Source organism: Pelophylax lessonae, assembly GCF_965119305.1.
Source record: "Pelophylax lessonae genome assembly, chromosome: 4".
Classification (NCBI taxonomy): domain Eukaryota; kingdom Metazoa; phylum Chordata; class Amphibia; order Anura; family Ranidae; genus Pelophylax; species Pelophylax lessonae.
The window spans coordinates 264,517,602-264,539,611 of NC_138771.1; the positions used below are offsets into that span (position 1 = coordinate 264,517,602).

A 22,010-nucleotide genomic window follows, 5' to 3' on the forward strand; every position below is an offset into this window, starting at 1 on the left:
TTCTCAGTGATGTTTGCTGTGGAAAGGGCGCATTGCATTCCCGCGAGGCCTTCCCTATCTGGAGCTCCGGCTCGCACACTCATTGCCAAGTTTCTCAACTTCAGAGACCAGGATAAAATCCTTCGCCTCTCCAGAGAAAAAGGAAATATTCCCTTTCATATTCTCTTTCACAACGGCCATGTGGCGGTGTTCCCTGATTTTTCTGGTGAAGTTCAATGCTTAAGAGCTCGCTTTCAGGATGTTAAACTATGGACTGCTATTGCTATGGACTGGCTGGATCGGTGTAATGTGCCTGCCTGAGGATTTTCAGGATTCTCTGTTTTTTTCCTACCTCTCTCTTTTTTAATTCTTTTTCTGACTGAGGAGCCCTTACCTCTATTACAGTTAACTTAGTGCCTCGCTTCTGTGTTGCCCGGAGGTGCCTTTTCCTGTAAGATACTGTGGACTTCCTCTGGGAATGCACCTTATGCCTGTTCCTCCTGTTCAGGGGTAGACCACTCTGCAAACACTCCTTCGTATTGTGGACCTGTTCCCCTTGGATATGGTCTGCCAACTCTCCACGCTTCTCAGTGACACGGTTGCCCCCAGGATACCCCTGTTCTTTTGGTTTATTTTTTACTTTTTTACCCATCACTTTATTGTATGTAACGACAACTCAAGTATAGTGCCCCAGCTGCGACTTGTTGCCCTTTTAAGGGCCCGAGTTGTATGCTGGAGAGTCCATTTTCATAATTTCTGTGTTATTTTGTTTGGGGTTCATGCTTGCACAAGTTGGGGTCTGTGTAGAGCCGGGTGGGTTAGGGGTTTGTGTTTTTGTTTTTTTCTTTATTGTGTGGTTCATCAATATGCCATTTCCCATTTTTCATACACTGTGCTCTGGGATCTTACAAATGCATTGTTATTGTTGCTTACTATGTACTTAGGTGTACTCACACTGCTGGCTCTGGGGGTCCACCTTTGCAGCTTCAACCTTTCTTTTTATATTACCTTATATTAACTTATTATATTTTTGACCTGGAATGTTCGTGGTCTTGGGGATAGGGTGAAGCGCACGGCCGTTTTCTCCTTTTTAAAGCCTCAACGTGCCGATATTATTGTATTAGTTGAGACTCATGTTGTCGGCTCTTTACAACAGGCGCTTAGGCTCCCATGGCTTGGCTGGGTGTTTCACTCTACCCATACTACCTACTCCAGAGGTGTATCTGTACTCATTGCTAAGTCAGTGGCCTTTGTACTACAACTGGTTAAGTTGGACCCTCAGGGCCGTTATGTTTTTCTGTTAGCCCATATTGATAACTCCCCTGTACTACTCTTAGCATGGTATGTGCCCGCTCCTTATAGTTCCAGTGTTGTGGCAGAGGGGTTCCCCTTTATGTCCCACCACTCGACTGTTCCGGCCATCTGGTTGGGCGATTTCAACAGGTGGTGCTGAACCCTGTTTTGGACAGGCTGGGACAGCCTGGTGATGTACCCCATCCTCTCCGTGAGACTCGCTTTGCACGTCTAATGACTGACTTTGCTCTTGTGGACACTTGGAGACACCTGTACCCTACTTGTACGGCCTACTCTGGTTTTTCTACTCCTCACTCCTCCATGCCCCGTATTGACCTTATCCTGATCTCCTAGCTTCTCCTCCCCAGACTACAGGGGAGGGCTTTAGCCCGTGAATTTTATCTGACCATGCCCCCTACTGGGTTACCCTTCGGCGGTATGTGACAGCCCCCGCTTCAACTTGGAGACTGAATCCCTTTTGGCTGTCCCTTCTGCCGGATCTTAACAATCTTGCAGATGAGTGGAGGTTTTTCTTCAGCTCCAATGCGGACACGGCTTCTCCCTTGAACATTTGGGACATGTTTAACCACTTAAGCCCCGGAAGATTTTACCTCCATTCCGACCAGGGGGTATTTTGCGATTCGGCACTGCGTGAATTTAACGCACAATTGCGCGGTCGTGCGACGCTGTACCTAAACGAATTTGACGTCCTTTTTTTCCCACAAACAGAGCTTTCTTTTGGTGGTATTTGATCACCTGTGCGATTTTTTGATCACGCGCTATAAACAAAAAAAGAGCGTCAATTTTGCAAAAATAGCAATATTTTTCACATTTTTTTATATGAAATTCCCCCAAAAAAAAATGTAAAAATCAAAATTTTTAAAAATTTTCGGCCAATTTGTTTTATGCTACCTATGTTTGGTAAAAAAAATCGCAAAAAGCGTATTTTGATTGGTTTGCGCAAAAGTTATCGCGTTTACTAACAAAGGGAAAGATTTTTGTCATTTTTGTTGTTTTTTTTTTAACGCGTAATGGCGGCGATCTGCGATTTTTTTTGCGGTACTGCGACATTGCGGCGGACAGATCGGACCCTTGACTGACATTTTTGACACTTTTGGGGTTACCAGTGACATTTCTACAGTAATCAGTGCTATACATATGCACTGTTACTGTAAAAATACACTGGTAGTGAAGGGGTTAACTTTATTTGGAAGGGAGGGGCTGTGTGTGTCCCTAGGGGCGTGGTTTCTACTGTGATTGGCTGTGGCTCTAGCTGTAAGGACACTGATCAACGGATCTACATACCAGATCCGTTTTATCAGTGTCTTTGCAGCGAGGAGAATGACAGGCAGTTTGTTTACACAAGCTGCCTGACATTCTCCCTCTCCCCCGCCGATCGCCGAGTGACCGGCGGACATCGGGTCCGCTGGTCACACGCGCGGGGGGGTCCGTGACCACGCGGGAGCGGGAGCGCGCCCCCGGGGGCGCGCGCTCGCTCCCTAGACCCTCACAAGCAAGCAACGTAGCCCTACGTTAGTTTGCCTGTGAGGGGCTGACCGCCGACGTAGATAGTCGTGCGGCGGTCGGCAAGTGGTTAAGAAACACTCCCGTCTCCTGCTCAGCGAAAGTATTAATAGGCATAAGCGCTCTTCTGAGGTGTCTTACACCCAGGCGATGGATCACCTCCGTACGCTGGAAGACCAGTTTGTGGAGGCCCCTACACCTGATACTCTCGCCGACCTTAAACTTCAGTCTCAAGTGGCTGAGCTGCTATGGTTTGAAAAGGCCAGACGTCGGATGTTTTTTGCTAAACAAAGGTTGTTTGAACACGGGGAGCGCCCGGGCAAGCTTTTAGCCTATTTGGCTCATCTAGACTCTAGGCCCCCTGTAGTAATAGCATTACAATCCCAGACCCTGGGCCTTATTATGGAACCGGCAGAGGTAGCTTCTGAGTTTGCTACCTTCTTTGGTGAAGTGTACACATCTAGGGCTGACTACATTTCCAATCGTTGTGCGACTTCCTGGGTGAGCTTAACTTCCCCACACTCTCTGTTTCGCAGGTTCAGGCCTTAGAGGCCCCTATATCGGAGGAGGACATTGTGACGGCGATGTCCCATTTTGCTAGAACTAAAGCCCCTGGGTTAGACAGCTTGCAGATTGAATTTTACCGGGAGTTCTCTGATTCCCTGGTCCCTAGACTCCTAGAGCTGTATCATGTGGCTTTCGAGGTGAATGCTTTACCGGATTCTATGAGAGAGGCACTTATTAAGCTTGTACCTAAGCGGGGTAAGGATCCTCATCAGCCGGGGTCGTACAGACCGGTATCGCTGCTACAAACAAATGTCAAGATTTTGGCTAAGATTCTGGCATTGCAGCTAAATAAAGTGATTCTTTTGTTTGTGCATTAGGATCAAACCAGGTTCATGCCCACAAAGAATACCGCCTTTAACACTAGGCGCTTGTACATGAATCTACAGGCTTCTCACACACAGATTGGCACCAGGGTGGTAGTTTCTTTGGATGCGGCCAAGGCTTTTGACTCTGTTAAATGGTCTTCGCTGCTTTGGTTTTGGTCCTAACTTTGTTAAATGGCTCACCATATTGTATACCGCACCACGGGCAAGAGCTAATGGATGGACCTCTGCTGCTTTCCCCCTATCTAGGGGGACGCGTCAGGATTGTCCCATTTGTCCCATCTCTCCCCTATTATATGCTTTGGCGGTGGAGCCGATGGCCATGGCCCTGAGGGCCCACCCTGGTGTCAGAGGACTAAGATCCGGTCATCTGGTGGAGAAAATTGGACTCTATGCAGACGATATGATTCTGTACCTTGCTGATTCTGGGCCTTCACTCAAACTCGTCCTTCATATTATTGAAAGTTTTGGGACCTTCTCGGGCCTTAAGATTAATTGGGACAAGTCCCAGATCCTTCCCATTGACATCTTCCCTCCTCTGGTGGAACAGGCCTCCTTACCGCTGCAGAGGGTTAGCTCAATTGGATATCTGGGGGTCCGGGTGTCTAGGGAATTGTCAAATTTTATTCCATTAAATGTGGAGCCTCTTATTCTGTTAATAAAAAACAAGACGCAGGTGTGGGCAAAATTACCATTGGGAGTTATGGACCGTATTGGTTTAGTTAAGATGGTACTTCCGAAGATTTTGTACTTTCTGTGGCACTCCCCTGTTTATATCCAGTTAAAATACTTTAAAGTTATGGAGTCTCTCCCAAAATCATTTATTTGGGGGACCACCAGACATAAGTTGTCGTGGAGGGTCCTGAACCCCTGGGGGGTTCCGGATCTTGGCTTATACTATATAGCGGCCCAGCTGTCCCATATGTACTATTTTGACAAAGCAGATAAGCTGCGCTACGAAGCCCTAGTGTGTCAGGAATCTAAAGGTCACTTCCCTCATCCCTTTTGTGACATTCTGTGAGGTCTTGGGGGTTCTGCTGGCGGTTCCCCCAGGCTAGCTCTCCCTTTTCACAGTAAGAGGATTTGGGACTTGGCAGTTGCGAAGCTGAGCTGTTCTCCTCTACATGAGGATACACCTCTGTGGTATTACAAATCTAGATAAAAAATAAAAAGGACAGCAGAACAGAAGCATACCTCATTGCCATGCATGTTTGCAACGTACTTGAACTCAGGAATTCCAACTGTGTGTGTGGTTGGATGTAATCCGATAGCCAAAACCCACAAGTCTCTGCCTTAAAGAAAATAGAAACATACCATATTCAAATGCATGAAGTACAGCTTCTTTTATCATTTACTGGAAAGAAATCTAGTTTAATGTATCTAATACATGTCATGCATTTATCCAGAGATTTTTAGAAAGAATAGATTTCATGGACATGCTTCATGAAAAATTCAAATAACCAATACCATAAAACCTTAGAATGAGAGTAACTTGGTTTGAGAGAATTTTGCAAGACAAGCAACATTTTTTTTAGAAATTTTGACTTGATAAACAAGTAGTGTCATGTCACAACTGAATATAAAAGAGAAGAGAAGCACTTCTAACTGTAGCAATATGGTTACATTTAATGAAGGTACAATATTTAGCAACTCACATGGTTGATGATTAAAACAGGCACATCTAAGCATGCAGGCTTAGATCATCCTCCGCACCTCCATCAATGTCATCCCTTCCACGCTGCGCTCCACAAGCGCTTCAAGCCTTGCTTTATGAACGCTCTACTGCAGGGTAGTCTTCCTGGACACGATTGCAGACTGACAGCGGTGAGAGTCATCGGTGCGGAAGATGATCTATGTAGACAGCTTTACCCCAGATGCCTGCATACTTAGATGTGCCTCTTTTAATCAACCATGTGAGTTGCTAATTGTTGTACCTTCATTAAGACCCCATTCAGACTAGCGCCACTTGTCAGGCGACTTGTCAGCCTGACAAGTCGCGCTCGGTCGCTCGCCATTGATTAGCACAGGACCCGTTCTAATAGGAGCGACACAAGTCGCTCCGATTTAGAAAAAGGGTCCTGTACTACTTTGGGGCGACCTGGGAGCGACTTGCATTGACTTCCATTATGTGAAGTCCCTGCAAGTCCTGCCGAAGTCGCAGGTCGCCCCTCGAAGTCGGATCGCCTCAGTGTGAACCGGCTCTAAATGTAGCCATATTTCTCTCACCTCTCTTTTCTTTTACTCTGTAGCTCCTGCTGAATTTTGCTTCTAATCCCCTTGTGGAAGCTGCCATTTGTGGATGGACATTTTAATGGTTACACAACCTATCACATTGCTATAATCTTTTTATTTGGACTATAAACTGAAGGACTTATGAATAAATGGTTGTGGAATGAATCATTTGAGTTTCCATTATTTTTGTATGGGGAAATTTGCTTTGTTATAAGAGTGCTTTGGGTTACAAGCATGTTTCCAGAACAAATTATGCTCGCAATCCAAGGTTTTATTGTATTTATTTTTGCCCTTTAACTTTGCCTGATCTTGAGACTTTAGCAGGAGTATTGGGGGGGGGGGGGGTTAGGGCAAAAGTAACTGTCTAAAGCCTATCAAAAACCTGGGTGAAGCTGCAGTCAGCACTGTTGTTAAAATCAGAGTTCTGCTCACCCGGAGCAGAGCTAAACAGTTAACCCAGCCTTTTTCAACAAGGTTCACTACAGGTCTTTGGGGGGTGCCTTGGCAAAATGCCTAAAAAATGCCCAAAAGTTGTATACAAAGCCAGTGAGTGGGAGAAGAGAAACAGTGGAATACTAGTCAGTAGCAGTGTGCAAAGGTGTATTTGCTTTGGAAGAATAAGTCACCTCTAATGTTGGGTGTGCTACGTGTGTGGATGTTGCTACAATATGTAAAATGATTAGAATAGTTTTTACATTTCATAATGGGGTGCCTTGTGATTGCGCAGAATTTTAATGTTCAATAGTTTTTATTAAAGATTTTGCAAAATAACATAGAAAAGTTAGAAATTGGAACAGTCGGCAAGAAAAAATGTTACGGCATCAGAATACAAGCACGTCAATGACGTTCTAGAATGTCCCTAACATATGCATAGTGATCCTAATACAGAACAACTTGTGTCAGATAGTTGCATTTAAAGCAGGGATCACCAGCAACATTCACATAACATAACAACATGGGAAAACGTGAAGTTAAAATAAACCGTCTAAGTCATATCAGGTTGTCCCGATCAAGCAAAGTGCAGAGCAATGAAAGCAGAAGAGAAAGAGGAAAGGAAAAGAAAAGGAAAAAAAAGGGAAAATAGAAAAGAAGAGAAGAACAAGTGAGAGTCCGCCCCCCCCCCCCCCCGGACTGTGCCCCAATACAAAGATAGCATGCCTCCCCGTGTTCAGGGAGCCTGGAGATATGCCACCCACGGGTTCCACTCATTCTCAAACTTCATCTGAGTGTCTCTACGAATACTAGTAAATTTTTCATTATCCATGATCCAGGACATCACAATATTTAGCACCGGTGACTTCCACAAACGTGCTATGGTTATTTTAGCTGCTAAGAGGATAAAAAAGAAGAGGGTACACAGATGTCTGGGGATCTCCCCCTCGAGATCAGCAAACTGCTGTTTTGCACAGAATTTTAAAGGGTGCCTTTCCTAAAGAAAGGTTGAGAAACACTGCTTTAACCTGTTGCTGGCCGCATAACACAAATTTGTGGTGGCAAAAGGGTGGACTTTAGAGTTCCAGTCTGTGAAAAAAAAAAAAGATTAAAAATCAGCAGCAACAAAAACGGTAGCTGCTGACTTTTAATATAGGGACACTTACCTGTCCAGGGATCCCACGATGTCAGCACCCCTACCCAATTCGTCAATCGGCTTTGATGCAGGCGCCGCCATCTGTAGTAAGGGAAACAGGAAGTGAAGCCTTGTGGTTTCACAGCCTGTTTCCTACTGTGTGAGTCACGCTGCACTTTCTGAATGGTCCCACTGTCTTCTGGGAACTCTTTGTGTTCCAAAAGGCAGCAGAGGGAAGGAGGAGGTGCCAGAAATGTTGTAGACCGGCGATTTTACCCAGAAGTTGGAGCCAGTACCTGTCAAAACCAGGTACTTGCCCCCCCCTCCTCCCCCTAAAATGTGCCAAATATGGCATTGAGGGGGGGTGCAAATAAGTAAAGCTTCCTCTTTTGGGCGGAGCTCCACTTTAACTTTGTTCTTCCATCTCAGAGACCGAGCTGTCAATTCTTGGTCCCCACTACTGATCAGTGACTGGTGGCACCGGCTCCTAATCATGTGACCACTGTGACAGCCAATCACAGTGTTCATCTGATCGCCAATTCTTCCTGCCCCCTGGATGTTCAGAGCTTTTAAAAGGGATGCCGAGGTGGGCGGGAAGGGGTCAAATGCATGAAGCCCCCATTCAAACCTGACTTTGCCCAATTACACGTAACATGCTGAATCCTATTGTTCATAATTGTACCTCTTCACATTTCAATGGTCAGTCAGTTTTGTGTCTAGTGTCCTACTCTTAAAGAAATACATGAGGTGTTTTTGGCCCTACAGACTTCAATCCAAGTGTCTTTAAAGACGCGTAAAACCCTGGCATTTCTGGGCGCAGTATTCAACCCCACTGCTGGTGACCTGTCAAAATTTATTATGGGCTAAAATACACAGTAGCTGGATGCTGTGCAGAGCGACACTCGCATTTAGGGGTACTATGCCCCGAACACAGAATTCCTAGGATTTGACAATTAAGGAACAAACTGCCTGTGTGCATGCAATCTAATATCGATTAGAGATTTTTTTTTTTTTTTTATTATTATTATTCAGACATCTCCAGAAGGTGGCACTCATGGCTTATATTCCTTGAGAGGATCAGCGCCAGTTTGGAAAAAAATGATTAGAAATTAGGTTACTCAATTATTATACAATAATGTATTTAGAGAGTAAAGCAATTATATCTAATTATACAAATCACATAGTTAGGTTGCCAAATATTGTAGCAGAGAATGATGTGTGACAGTCAGTCCAAAAACGACTGTCAGAAGGGAAAAAAATATTATGAGGGAATCTATGCAGCAATCCTACTTGGACACTGAAAATTCAACTGAACCTTGTACTTCAGGCAATGTGGTCCCCCTTCCCTGAAAGAGAAGTGTGGGATTTCAAATAAGTGGATGCAGCATTGGTCTAATGCTGCATCTGTCCCCCCACCGCCTCCAAGAACTGAGCGATCAAAGACCGCTGACCGCTTAGTTCTCAGTCTTCAGTGGGCAAAGAGCTGGTGATTGTCAGCTCTCTGCTCTGCCTCTCCAGCACTCAATGGAGTGTAGGGCTGTGGAGGGGACGGGAGAGGCTGAGCCAGCTGCTGGTGAGGCATCTGGGCAGATCCTGACATTAAAATCGGGATCCCTCCAAACACTTTGGCCTGCTGTCGCCTAAATCTGATTCACAGGAGTGCAGAAATAAGTGTACTCCTGTGACCCACAAGAGAAGTATAGCCAAAAGAGCTTTATCCCTTCTTATCATTTAAAGCAGTATTAAGCCCAAAAGCAAACATGTATTATATGCCACCTTACTAATTCTTAGATATGATGATTCCATTAGTATTCTTTTTAAGTTTTCATTTCTTTTATTTTCATCTGGTGATCTGGCCAGTAAGTCTGTTGTTTTTCAAAATAACCACTTACCACTGACAGCAGTGCTTACAATGATCAGCCTTTATTTATTCACGTAAAACCTTTATCCTAAAACGAAAAACGTTTGCTGCAACTGATTAAAAGGTGTTAGCTGGAGTTTTGCTGGAGTGTGGCTTTAATTTGTTAGTGTATTTAAATATACTAGTATGTTTAACACTCCCCTCCCCCCGACTGACAATGCTGCTGTCTGCTGTGCCCCCTATGCCTATTCATCCAAAGTGGGGGGCACTCTGATATAGGTGTGTAACTGGCCTTGATCACCAGGTGAATATACAGTGGGTACGGAAAGTATTCAGACCCCTTTAAATTTTTCACTCTTTGTTATATTGCAGCCATTTGCTAAAATCATTTAAGTTCATTCTTCTTCCTCATGAATGTACACATAGCACCCCATACTGACAGAAAAACACAGAATTGTTGACATTGTTGCAGATTTATTAAAAAAGAAAAACTGAAATATCACATGGTCCTAAGTATTCAGACCCTTTGCTCAGTATTTAGTAGAAGCCCCCTTTTGATCTAATACAGCCAGGAGTCTTTTTGGGAAAGAGGCAACAAGTCTTTCACACCTGGATTTGGGGATCCTCTGCCATTCCTCCTTGCAGATCCTCTCCAGTTCTGTCAGGTTGGATGGTAAACGTTGGTGGACAGCCATTTTTAGGTCTCTCCAGAGATGCTCAATTGGGTTTAAGTCAGGGCTCTGGCTGGGCCATTCAAGAACAGTCACGGAGTTGTTGTGAAGCCACTCCTTCGTTATTTTAGCTGTGTGCTTAGGGTCATTGTCTTGTTGGAAGGAAAACCTTCGGCCCAGTCTGAGGTCCAGAGCACTCTGGAGAAGGTTTTTGTCCAGGATATCCCTGTACTTGGCTGTATTCATCTTTCCCTCAATTGCAACCAGTCGTCCTGTCCCTGCAGCTGAAAAACACCCCCACAGCATGATGCTGCCACCACCATGCTTCACTGTTGGGACTGTATTGGACAGGTGATGAGCAGTGCCTGGTTTTCTCCACACATACCGCTTAGAATTAAGGCCAAAAAGTTCTATTTTGGTCTCATCAGACCAGAGAATCTTATTTCCCACCATCTTGGAGTCCTTCAGGTGTTTTTTAGCAAACTCCATGCGGGCTTTCATGTGTCTTACACTGAGGAGAGGCTTCCGTCGGGCCACTCTGCCATAAAGCCCCGACTGGTGGAGGGCTGAAGTGATGGTTGACTTTCTACAACCTTCTCCCATCTCCTGACTGCATCTCTGGAGCTCAGCCACAGTGATCTTTGGGTTCTTCTTTACCTCTCTCACCAAGGCTCTTCTCCCCCGATAGCTCAGTTTGGCCGGACGGCCAGCTCTAGGAAGGGTTCTGGTCATCCCAAACGTCTTCCATTTGAGGATTATGGAGGCCACTGTGCTCTTAGGAACCTTAAGTGCAGCAGAAATCTTTTTGTAACCTTGGCCAGATCTGTGCCTTGCCACAATTCTGTCTCTGAGCTCTCCAGGCAGTTCCTTTGACCTCATGATTCTCATTTGCTCTGACATGCATTGTGATCTGGAAGGTCTTATATAGACAGGTGTGTGGCTTTCCTAATCAAGTCCAATCAGTATAATCAAACACAGCTGGACTCAAATGAAGGTGTAGAACCATCTCAAGGATGATCAGAAAAAAATGGAAAGCATCTGAGTTAAATATATGAGTGTCACAGCAAAGGGTCTGAATACTTAGGACCATGTGATATTTCAGTTTTTATTTTTTAATAAATCTGCAACAATGTCAACAATTCTGTGTTTTTCTGTCAGTATGGGGTGCTATGTGTACATTCATGAGGAAGAAGAATGAACTTAAATGATTTTAGCAAATGGCTGCAATATAACAAAGAGTGGAAAATTTAAGGGGGTCTGAATACTTTCCGTACCCACTGTAGAGGGAAGAAATCTGAAAAAAAGAAAACGTATGCAGTCGCCACATCTAATGGTTAGTAAGCTGCAATATATTACATTTTTAGTTTGGGGCTTAATACTGCTTTAATCTCAGCATGAAATTTTAAAAAATAACCTGGTCATACACACTTTGACTGGCAAAAATCTGCTCAATAGTTGGCCCTGATACATTTTTTTTATCAACTTTTGTTGAAGAAGCCCGCTGGAAAGTTTTTGGCTAAACAGTTGGGGTTGGCTGTCAAAATATAATATAAAGTAAAATAGGTAACTATTACTTTAAATGAAATAATGGGATTTTTGACTTACAGTAAAATCTATTTCTCTAATGTTCATTGACGGACACAGCTTCAGATCTTCATTATTGTTGGGTTATACTGCCCCTTACAGGAGTATGACACGAGGCAGAAAAAAAGTCTGGCTATGTCCATGGGCTGTCCCAGGAGGTATACTCCCTCTCTCTGCTATAGGCACTCAGTTTAGTTACAAGCAGTGTCAGAAGAATTACAACTCCACAGAGGGGTGGGCGCTGTGTCCATCAATGAACATCAGAGAAATGGATTTTACGGTAAGTCAAAAATCCCATTTTCTCTTTCGTTGCTTCAGAGCTTCATAGCCATTGGGACGTCCCAAAGCAGTGTTAAACATGAGGGGTGGGAACAGCAAAAAAAATTCCCAAGGCTAAACAGTAGCCAACCAGGCAACAGGAGCTCAACCAAAACAACTGGCCCACCTGAAAAAACAAAACACCCTCAAAGAGGATCAGGTCCTCTCAACAGCAGCCTGCAAAACCTTGCGGCCAAACGAAAACTTCCACAAATGCCAACACATCCACTTTTTAAAACCTTGTGAAAGTGTGCACCAACGACCAAGTGGCCGTCTTGCAAACCTGCCTCACTGATGCCTGATGACGGAAAGCCCAGGAGGCACTAAGCGCTTGAGTAGAGTGCACCTTAACAGGGAAAGGAGGAACCTGACCCCTGATGGAATAGGCCTGAATAACTGTCTGTCTGATCCATCTGGAAATGGTCGCAGAGGAAGCCTTTACAAGGCCCATCTGTTAGCACAAAGAGATAGTCTGACTTCCTGAAAGACTCCGTAGCTGTCGGGTACACCCTAATTGCCTGGACCACATCCATGCCATACAAGGCAATTTCCTTTGGATGTTTAGGCCTGGGACACAGGGAAAGCAACACAATGTCTTCATTCAAATGAAAATCAGAGACGACCTGTAGAAGAACCACCTCATCTCTGTGAATCACCAGGAAAGGTGAACAACAAGATAACACTTCCAGTTCCAACACCCTGCACCCAGAGGTGATAGCCACCAAAAAGGCCACCTTCTGGGACAGCAAAAGCAAGGGAATCTCCTGAAGATTCTCAAAGGGAGGCTTCTGGAGGACCGAAAGCACCAAGTTGAGGTCCCAAGGTGAGGAGACATCCCCAGCCGGACAGGCTGGCATCCGTGGTGACCACTGTCCAATACAAGGGGGGTAAGGATTTGCCCAGCCAAAGCGCCGGAGAATGAAGCCACCATATCAGGGACGCCTTCATTCCCCGACTCAGGCGGATCTGATTGTCCAGAGACTGGGGAGTCTTGTCCCATTTGGTCAGAATCTCCCTTTGTAGGGACCTCGTATGGAACTGTGCAAACGGAACCGCCTCGAAGGTTGACACCATCAGGCCCAGCACCCGCATGCAAGTCCGGAGGGATGACCATCGGTTGGACAGCATGAGACGAATTGCAGCCTGCAATTTCTTGAGTTTGTCCAGAGGAAGGAGCACTCTGGCTAAGGCAGAGTCCAGAGTCAGGCCCAGATAGTCCAGCTTTGTGGGCAGAACCAGGGCAGACTTCTGAAAGTTCGGAATCCAGCCGAACTCCTGCAGAATTCGTATTGTGATCTCCAGGTTTTCCACCAGAGCAGAAGGAGAATCGCGTGCAGAAGGCGATCGTCCAAGTAGCCCAGTACCACGATCCCCTGTTAGCATAACAAAGCTAGCATCGGGGCTAACACTTTTGTGAAGACCTGAGGAGCAGAGGTGTGACCAAAGGGTCACGCCACAAACTGATAATGCTCCTTTCCGAAAGCAAAGCAGAGGAAGCGCTGGTGACTGGAATTGGAATGTGAAGGTAAGCATTCTTGATGTCGATAGAGGCGAGGAAATCCCCCTGATGCAGGGATGCCACCACTGTGCGAATGGACTCCATTCTGGACTTCTGCACCTGCACAAAGCAGTTCAGCGCCTTGAGGTCCAGGATTGGACGCACTTTGCCTTCCTTCCTGGGAACTGTAAACAGGTTTGAGTAAAAACCCTGAAAACGTTCCAAAATCGGAACCGGGACAATCATTCCTTGATGTAACAGGTCTTGTACCACCCCAAACAGATCCTAAAAGTGGTCCGGGGACAGGCGCAAGTTAAAAGGAAAGAAAGGATCCTCCTTCGAGCCCTTGTCAGTCGACCCTGAGGGATTGGCCTCAGTGCCAAACCAGCCAGAGTGTACATATTGCGGGTCACAGCCTCCGCCTTCCTGTCAGTCGGATCCTTAAAGGCCGAGGAATCATGGTTGCCTTGTTCAACCTGGAAACTGGAGGGTCCACCACCGGTGGAACAGTCCACTTCTTAAGAAGGGACTCCTCATAGGGGTAACACCTAGTAAAGCGCTTAGGGACCCCACGGGAATGCTTTGGTTGTCCCTACTCTTTAGCGACAATTCTGTCAAAATAAGCGGGGAAAGGAAACACCATTGCTGCTCTGGGTGGCTTGTGAGTGCCAAAGGGAACCTGCACCTTCGTCGCAGCTGCAGCTGCATTCTCCATCTTCAAGGTCTCACGCACAGATACAATCAGTGCTTCCACCAGCGCCTTTTCGTGCGTGGTTGCAGACGTGCAGGAATCATCCTTACTATCAGAGGATTCAGGGCGTGTGGTTGCAGATCCAGCAGGGAGACCCAAGTCTGCATCCGCGGCCGAATGAGATTCAGGATTTGATTAGACAGATGAGGCGGAGAGCACTTTTTGCTAGCCTGTCACCTGAAGACCACCGCCACCTGGGACACAAAGGACACCAGGACCGCTGTCAGTGTATTGATAGATGGTTGGGATCTGGAGGGCCCCGCAGCCTCAGAGAGGGGATCAGGTGGGGATATGTGCTCCAAAGACTCCATGAGTCACCAGGCAGATCCCACAAAAAGTGTAAAACACTGCAAGAGACAACCCCCACTGCGCTGGCAGCAGCACCCGGTCGCCAGGCACAAGCAGCAAGCGAAACTCAGCAGAGAGGGAAAACACCCCACCAGACTCACCACCCAGCAGAAACAGGCACCTGCAGCCACCAGGATAATCTGCACTCCATGTGCAGGGATCAGGAAGTGAAAGGATCCAGGAGTCAGCACCAGGGCTCCACTGTCATGGCCGCTGCTATTTTCAAACCACCGCAAAATGGCCGCCGGACTACACAAACATGGCCATTGTGTATAGAAACACACAGGCTACAACAAAATGGCGGCCCCACGCAGCACCACGAGGCTTACAGGGACCCAGGAGGGAACTCAAGGACAAACCCAGGCAGGATGGGGGGCCCTGGCAGGAGCCCCCACTAGGTACAACCCCCCCCACACACACAGTCGATCGTCTGGTAACTGGCAGCGCATCCCCTGGCCCCCATTGCCAGAATAGCGCCCTGAACCCACCTCAGGAGGTGGACCAGACCACCCAAACAGCCCCAACATATGTGGAGGGGGAGGGGGGTAGTATGGGGAACAGATGACAAAGGGGGTGCCTGATGGGAAGGAGGGGAACCCGGGGGTCCCACCTTCCCAAGGAGGGGCTCACGTCCACCCCAAAAACTCTCCAGGGGGAGAGGGGGGACAGCTTCTCACCATACCAGGAACCAAGTGGGCACCGCTCCAGACAGAACTCCTCTCCATCGAAATGAGGGGGCATTCAGCCAGGAGGAACGCTGCGACTCGGGCCAAGATCTGGTCGTATGCCACCACGCGAGGTGTTTAACTCGCAGGCCAACACCTGTCCAGTGGGGCTATGTCACGGCCGACCTAACGCAGAGCTGGGGTCTGCGAGTTCTCGCTGGCAAGACTGGGGTGACCACTGGATCTAGATTATCCAGCCCATCGCCCAGTCCGGTGGTTGATTATAGATCTCACAAGAAAAATCCAGGAGAAAAAAAAATTCTATCTAAAAAGAAAAAATTGCCAGGATCAAAGATCCCAGCAAGGAACTAGGTCCTCCTGACGAGGCAGAAAAAAAAACTGAGTACCTATAACAGAGAGAGGGAGTATAGCCAGACTTTTTTCTGCTTAGTGTCCTACTCCTGTAGGGGGCAGTATAACCTATGAAGATCTGAAGCTGTGTCCGTCAATGAATGAAAGAAAAAAATAAACATTTTTTCCCATCACAACAACCTTATAAGGCACAGTATAAATCAGTAAAAACTGTTACAAATCCTGAGGAATTGAATATCAAAAAATTTAGAACAATATGTGATAAATGATAATTAAAAATCAGTGCAAAATAACTTATAGTGCAGGTCCCGAATGTGTAAAAAATTCTTGAGCAAAAACACACACTCTTAAGCTGGATACACACTATACAAATTTCTTTAGATTTTTTCCTTTAGATTTACCAAAACCATATAATATGAGGTCAAACCTAAACACTTTCAATTTGTATGCAATCAGGCAGGCTCTTATACTACATAGTTGAAGGTAAATCTAAATGAAATCAAACAACAAAAGTTGTATAGTGTGTAGCCAGCTTTAGGCCTCTTGCATACTGCAGCCATACTGCAGCTTGAAAAAGCTCAGTACAGCTTTTTTTTTTCTTACAGAGCTAAAATACAGCCCATTATCTGTAATGTGCATATACAAGCGCCGTGCATTCTTCAGTAAAAAAAAAAATATAGAAAAATCTGCATTTTCGGTCAGTAATTTACGCCTCATGCGCGCAAATGTGCGCAAATGGCCACTTACATACTGTGCATAACAAGAACGCGAGTACAAGTTTTCATGCATTTGCGCAAAAATGTGACACTGCGCGAACGCATATGTGCGAAAATACGCGCAAATACATACAAAAAGAAAAAGACTGAAAAAGTTGATGCTCAAACAGGAGTATCATGTGCAAGAGGCCATATTCTTGTAAGAATAATAAAGAACGCACTGCACAAAGGTGTCCTCTTCAAAGTGCCCACAAGTGCTCAAACTCCTTACCACTAATATGGGATCTCAATGTTATCAATTATTAGTAATGGTATCAAATGATCAAAAGCGCTTGACTGTCATGCAGCTTTTATCTGCACAGGTACCTCGGGGCCTCAGCTGCTAATATTACAACTCATATGGAGCAAAATGGGGGCAAAAAGTCAAATCCCATAGTGTAGTAAAACATATTACAACACCATCGCATTTATTAAAAAAACACTCACATTAGATATGTAGAGAGTTTATTTCAAACATGCCGGTGTTTACATATACCATGTGAGTGTTATTTTTTAATAAATCCAATGGTGTTTTAAATACTACACTAGGGGATCAGTCTCTTTGTCCTCCTTTTGCTACAGCTGGTAAGGGATCGGTTCTGTGTAATATTAGTATAACCTTGCTTTTTATTTATATATTTTTTTTAATTGACTTTAGAGTAAGGGATCGGTTCTGTGTAATATTAGTATAACCTTGCTTTTTATTTATATATTTTTTTTAATTGACTTTAGAGCCACTTAAAATGTCCAAAAAATCAAACATGCGCCACAATGTGCTAAGACATGTACTGTGCGGTAATGGGTGCTTTCGTAATGCATTTGATGCCACAATGTAACAGTGTCAATGAGCCCTATACGTCATAGAGGCTGAGCATGACTGATTTTATATACAGACAGGAGACTAAAACAGAAATGAACACCTAGGGTTCCATTTATATTAGAACAGTATGGTCTTACTACAACCATAACTTCTTTTTAAAAGAAACAAGAAACCACTATACATTAATAAAGCACTATGGTGTGCTCTTCAAATATACTTGCTTCGACTTCACACATTTGGGTTTCCTATCATTTTTTTTCTGATTTTCAGCTGTAGTTCTCTCCACCCGGAATCTCACATTAGAATTTTATTTTATTAGTTGTTGATGTGTGAGCTTTGCTCTCTGTGGAGAATCAGTGGTCTCTCTGCAAAGGTTCTGAACAACCAGAGTCAGAGCTAGGGCCAGAGGTCTCCAATCAGGAGGGAGCATGAGCTTTGCAGATTGGAAGCTATAGGTATGATTTAGCAGGAGACATGTTAGACCTCTGAAGAGGGACCACTGCTTTCCAACAGAAAACAAGGATATGAATCTGCAATTACTGGCTAGGGGACAGTGTTTTAGAGTCTAAAAAAGTAGCATTTATTTCACAGTGGACATTATAATGACTTGATGATTGCTGATTTTGCTACACTTTCTGATCCCCTTGTGCTCAAAAAGGCCTCTTTTTTATGAGATTTAGAGCCGGTTCACATATATGCGATGACAGACATTGCATGTGATTCGGAGTGCACTGCTCTGCAAATCACATGCAATGTCTGTGCGATGCAAATTCAGCCATACAGATTGTATGGCTGTATTCGCATCGCATTTTGACACAACTCACACAGGACCCTTTTTTGGGTCAGCACCAGAATCCGATCACATGGATATTCACACCTATACGATCCGATTTATGTCCGAACTGTAAGTTTGCACCGGGGGTGTCGTTAACTTTGTATTGACACTCCCAGCAGTTCGTCTATGGCAGTGTGAACCGTCTGCGAGTTAAATGCGATGCGGGCACCCGCAGTGGATTTGCAAGGTTCCCGCATCACATATGTGTGAACCAGGACTTTGGCATAATGATTTTATCAACTCTATTTGAAAAAAAATGTTCCTAAGTGCTGATTTTTACTGGCATAATCAAACAAACCATTACATCACATAAAACCTGCCACTATTAAATCCTAAAGCATTTTATTTTAAGTACATTCTAAGTATAAGCTTGTATAGTTGTGTTAATAGCAGGAAGTGGCTCACTTTCCACCCACTATAAAATACAGAAATAAAGCACAAAACAACCTATACTTAGGCTGGCCATACACTATACAATTCTCTTGTTCAACTTTCCTTTAGATTTACCAAAACCATGTAATATAGGGTCAAACCTAAACACTTTCAATTTGTATGCAGTCAGGCAGGCCCTTGCACCACATAGTTTAAGGTAAATCTAAAGGAAATTGAATAAGAAAATTGTATAGTGTATGGCCAGCCTTAAAGTACTACAAACATCCCATTTACAATATGACACTCAGCTACTTTGCTCAGAAGTAACCACTTAAAATCATAGCCCAACGCTCATACTATGTTTTATGTTACACCCATTTTTAGGGGGGACCTTTAACCATTTCAGCCCCGGAAAGGTTTTACCCTCTTAACCACTTGCCGACTGAACGCTGCATATATACTGCGGCAGGCTAGCTCGGCTGCACGAATTGCCGTACCTCTACGGCGGGTCGCAGGAGCGCTCCTGGAGGCCACTAAGCAGCGGAGATGCTGATCCATGGGGCTGGCGGCCGTGATAGACGCCGGGCACCAGCGGTTTCTCCCTGCTGACAGAGAACCACGGTCAACCGTTGTAAACACAGCTGACTGTTCTTCTCTCTGAAATGATCAGAGAGAGCCTGTGATCCTCCTGTATATCCTCCACGTAAATGTACGTTAGGCAGTCGGGAAGTGGATAAACCAGGTAGCTATTCCCAACCTTTCATCCTCAAACTGTCCCCTGCTTACCTAAATCCTAGGGTTCTTCTCTCTGCTCAAATGCAATCTGTTATGAATTCAGTGCAGAGCATCTGTGAATGGGATGACTACAAGTCCCATCTGTCACCGTGGCAGTGGGATTCACAGATCATGCCACACTTGTAGTCTATTGTTGACTTCCTCCAGCCCTATAACATAATCTCTGTAGGACCCTGGCACTGAGGCTAAACAAAGCAGGAACTTGTGCATTACACACACTCACAGTTGCAATACTCCTCAAAGCTTCAATGCAAAAATATAATAAATGCACATTTTTAGTTACACATTGTTGGTTCATTTTTTCAAAGTGTTTTCTTTTACAAAGGTGGACTATGCCTCTAAAGCTGGCCATACACTTCCAGTTCAGCAGAAACAAATTTTGATTAGTGTGGGGCTGACCCTGCTTGACAGAACTTGATCTCTTGAACTTGATTAACTTCTGTCATACTGACAGGTTGGCATTTTTTTTACAATATGTGGCTGCAGCCACTGATCCGTGTGTTCTGACAGCAGTGGGAGCCCTTGTCAGAGCGCAATCTCCTTGCAGGAAAGTGTGTGTGTGTGTGTGGTGTATGGGGGTGTGTGTGATGTGTGTGGGGCGTGTGTGCGTGTGTGTGTGTGTATGTGTGTGGTGTGTGTGTGTGTGTGTGTGTGTGTGTATGTGTGTGGTGTGTGTGTGTGTGTGTGTGTGTGTATGTGTGTGTGCATGTGTGGTGTATGGTGTGTGTGTGTGTGTGTGTGTATGTGTGTGGTGTGTGTGTGTGGTGTGTGTGTGTGTGCATGTGTGTGTGTGTGGTGTATGGTGTGTGTGTGTGTGTGTGACGTGTGTGTGTGGTGTGTGTGGCGTGTGTGTGGTGTGTGTGTGTGTGTGTGTGTGTGTGTGTGGTGTGTGTGTGTGTGTGTGTGGGGTGTGTGTGTGTGTGTGTGTGTGTGTGTGTGTGTGTGTGTGGTGTGTGTGTGTGGTGTGTGTGTGTGTGCATGTGTGTGTGTGGTGTATAGTGTGTGTGTGTGTGTGTGCATGGGTGTGTGTGGTGTGTGTGTGTGTGTGTGTGTGTGTGTGTGTGGTGTGTATGGTGTGTGTGTGGTGTGTGTGGCGTGTGTGTGGTGTGTGTGTGTGTGGTGTGTGTATGTGTGTGTGTGGTGTATGGTGTGTGTGTGTGTGGTGTGTGTGTGTGGCGTGTGTGTGGTGTGTGTGGCGTGTGTGTGTGTGTATGTGTGTGGTGTGTGTGTGTGTGTGTGTGCATGTGTGTGGTGTGTGTGTGTGTGTGTGTGTGTGTGTGGTGTGTGTGTGCATGTGTGTGTGTGGTGTATGGTGTGTGTGTGCATGGGTGTGTGTGGTGTGTGTGTGTATGGTGTGTGTGATGTGTGTGGCGTGTGTGTGGTGTGTGTGTGTGTGGTGTGTGTGTGTGTGTGTGCATGTGTGTGTGTGGTGTATGGTGTGTGTGTGGTGTGTGTGTGTGGCGTGTGTGTGGTGTGTGTGGCGTGTGTGTGTGTGTATGTGTGTGGTGTGTGTGTGTGTGTGTGCATGTGTGTGGTGTGTGTGTGTGTGTGTATGTGTGTGGTGTGTGTGTGTGGTGTGTGTGTGGTGTGTGTGTGGTGTGTGTGGCGTGTGTGTGGTGTGTGTGTGTGTGGTGTGTGTGTGGTGTGTGTGCATGTGTGTGTGTGGTGTGTGTGTGTGTGTGTGTGGCGTGTGTGGTGTGTGTGGCGTGTGTGTGTGGTGTGTGTGTGGTGTGTGTGGGGGTGTGTGGTGTGGGTGTGGGTGTGTTTGTAGGGGGGGGGGGTTGGGAGTTGTTTGGGATTCCTCCACCCACCCCTTTTATGGCTGAAAGAAAAAACTATGTATGGTCACTTTAAAGCCTTTTTAGGGATGGGAAAAGGTTGAACCTTCTCTCAAGTGTTTATTACTGTCTATGACCCCACTGGGTTGATTAGCCTACTTTATTTAGTCCTAGTTACCACTATTACTGGGACAGAAAATAATAGGCAATGGTGACAACCGTCTAACGAGTATACGTCAATATCTACATTTACCAGCCACTTTTTTAGGTACACCTTGCAGTACTGGGTTGGACCCCCATTAACCTTCAGAACTGCCTTCATTCTTCCTGACATAGATTCAACAAGGTGTTGGAAACATTCCTCAGTGATTTTGGTCCATAGTGACATGATAGCATCACGCAGTTGCTGCAGATTTGTTGGCTGCACATCCATAATGTGAATCTCCCGTTCCACCACATCCCAAAGGTGCTCTATTGCATTGAGATGTGGTGACTGCGGAGGCCATTGGAGTACCAAATCATGACCCTACCATCTGAATGTTGCAGCTAAAATCTAGACTCATCAGACCAGGTAACGTTTTTTTCAATCTTCTATTGTCCAATTTTGGTGAGCCTGTGTGAATTGTAGCCTCAGTTTCCTGTTCTTAGCTGATAGAAGTGGCACCCAGTGTGGTCTTCTGCTGCTGTAGCCCATCTGCTTCAAGGTTTGATGTGTTGTGCCTTGAGAGATGGTATTCTGCATACCTTGCTTGTACAAGTGGTTATTTGAGTTCCTGTTGCCTTTTTATCATCTCCAACCAGTCTGACCATTCTCCTCTGACCTCAAGAAGGCATTTGCGTCCACAACTGCCGCTCACTGGATATTTCTTCTTCTTCGGACCATTCTCTGTAAACCCTAGAGATGGCTGTGCGTGAAATTCCCAGTAGATCAGAAGTTTTTGAAATACTCAGACCAGCCTGACTGGCACCAACAACCATGCCACGTTGAAAGTCACTTAATTCCCCTTTCTTCCCTATTCTGGTGCTCGGTTTGAACTTCAGCAAGTCATCTTCACCATGTCTAGATGTCTAAATGAATTGAGTTGCTGCCATGTGATTGGCT

General features: G+C 45.5%; 1 protein-coding gene across 2 annotated transcripts in view; it reads right to left on the bottom strand.

Annotated features, from left to right (window-relative positions):
* The window catches only part of CPM (carboxypeptidase M), a 224,544-nt gene that overhangs the window by 125,372 nt on the left and 77,162 nt on the right, over positions 1–22,010 (bottom strand). For both annotated transcript variants that reach the window (XR_014225138.1, XM_082253363.1), the window contains exon 3: positions 4,881–4,978. Coding sequence is in view for 1 of the 2 variants with exons in the window: in XM_082253363.1 (XP_082109489.1) it covers positions 4,881–4,978 (98 nt within the window). In the remaining variant the exon portion in view is untranslated. The remainder of the gene's footprint in view (positions 1–4,880; positions 4,979–22,010) is intronic.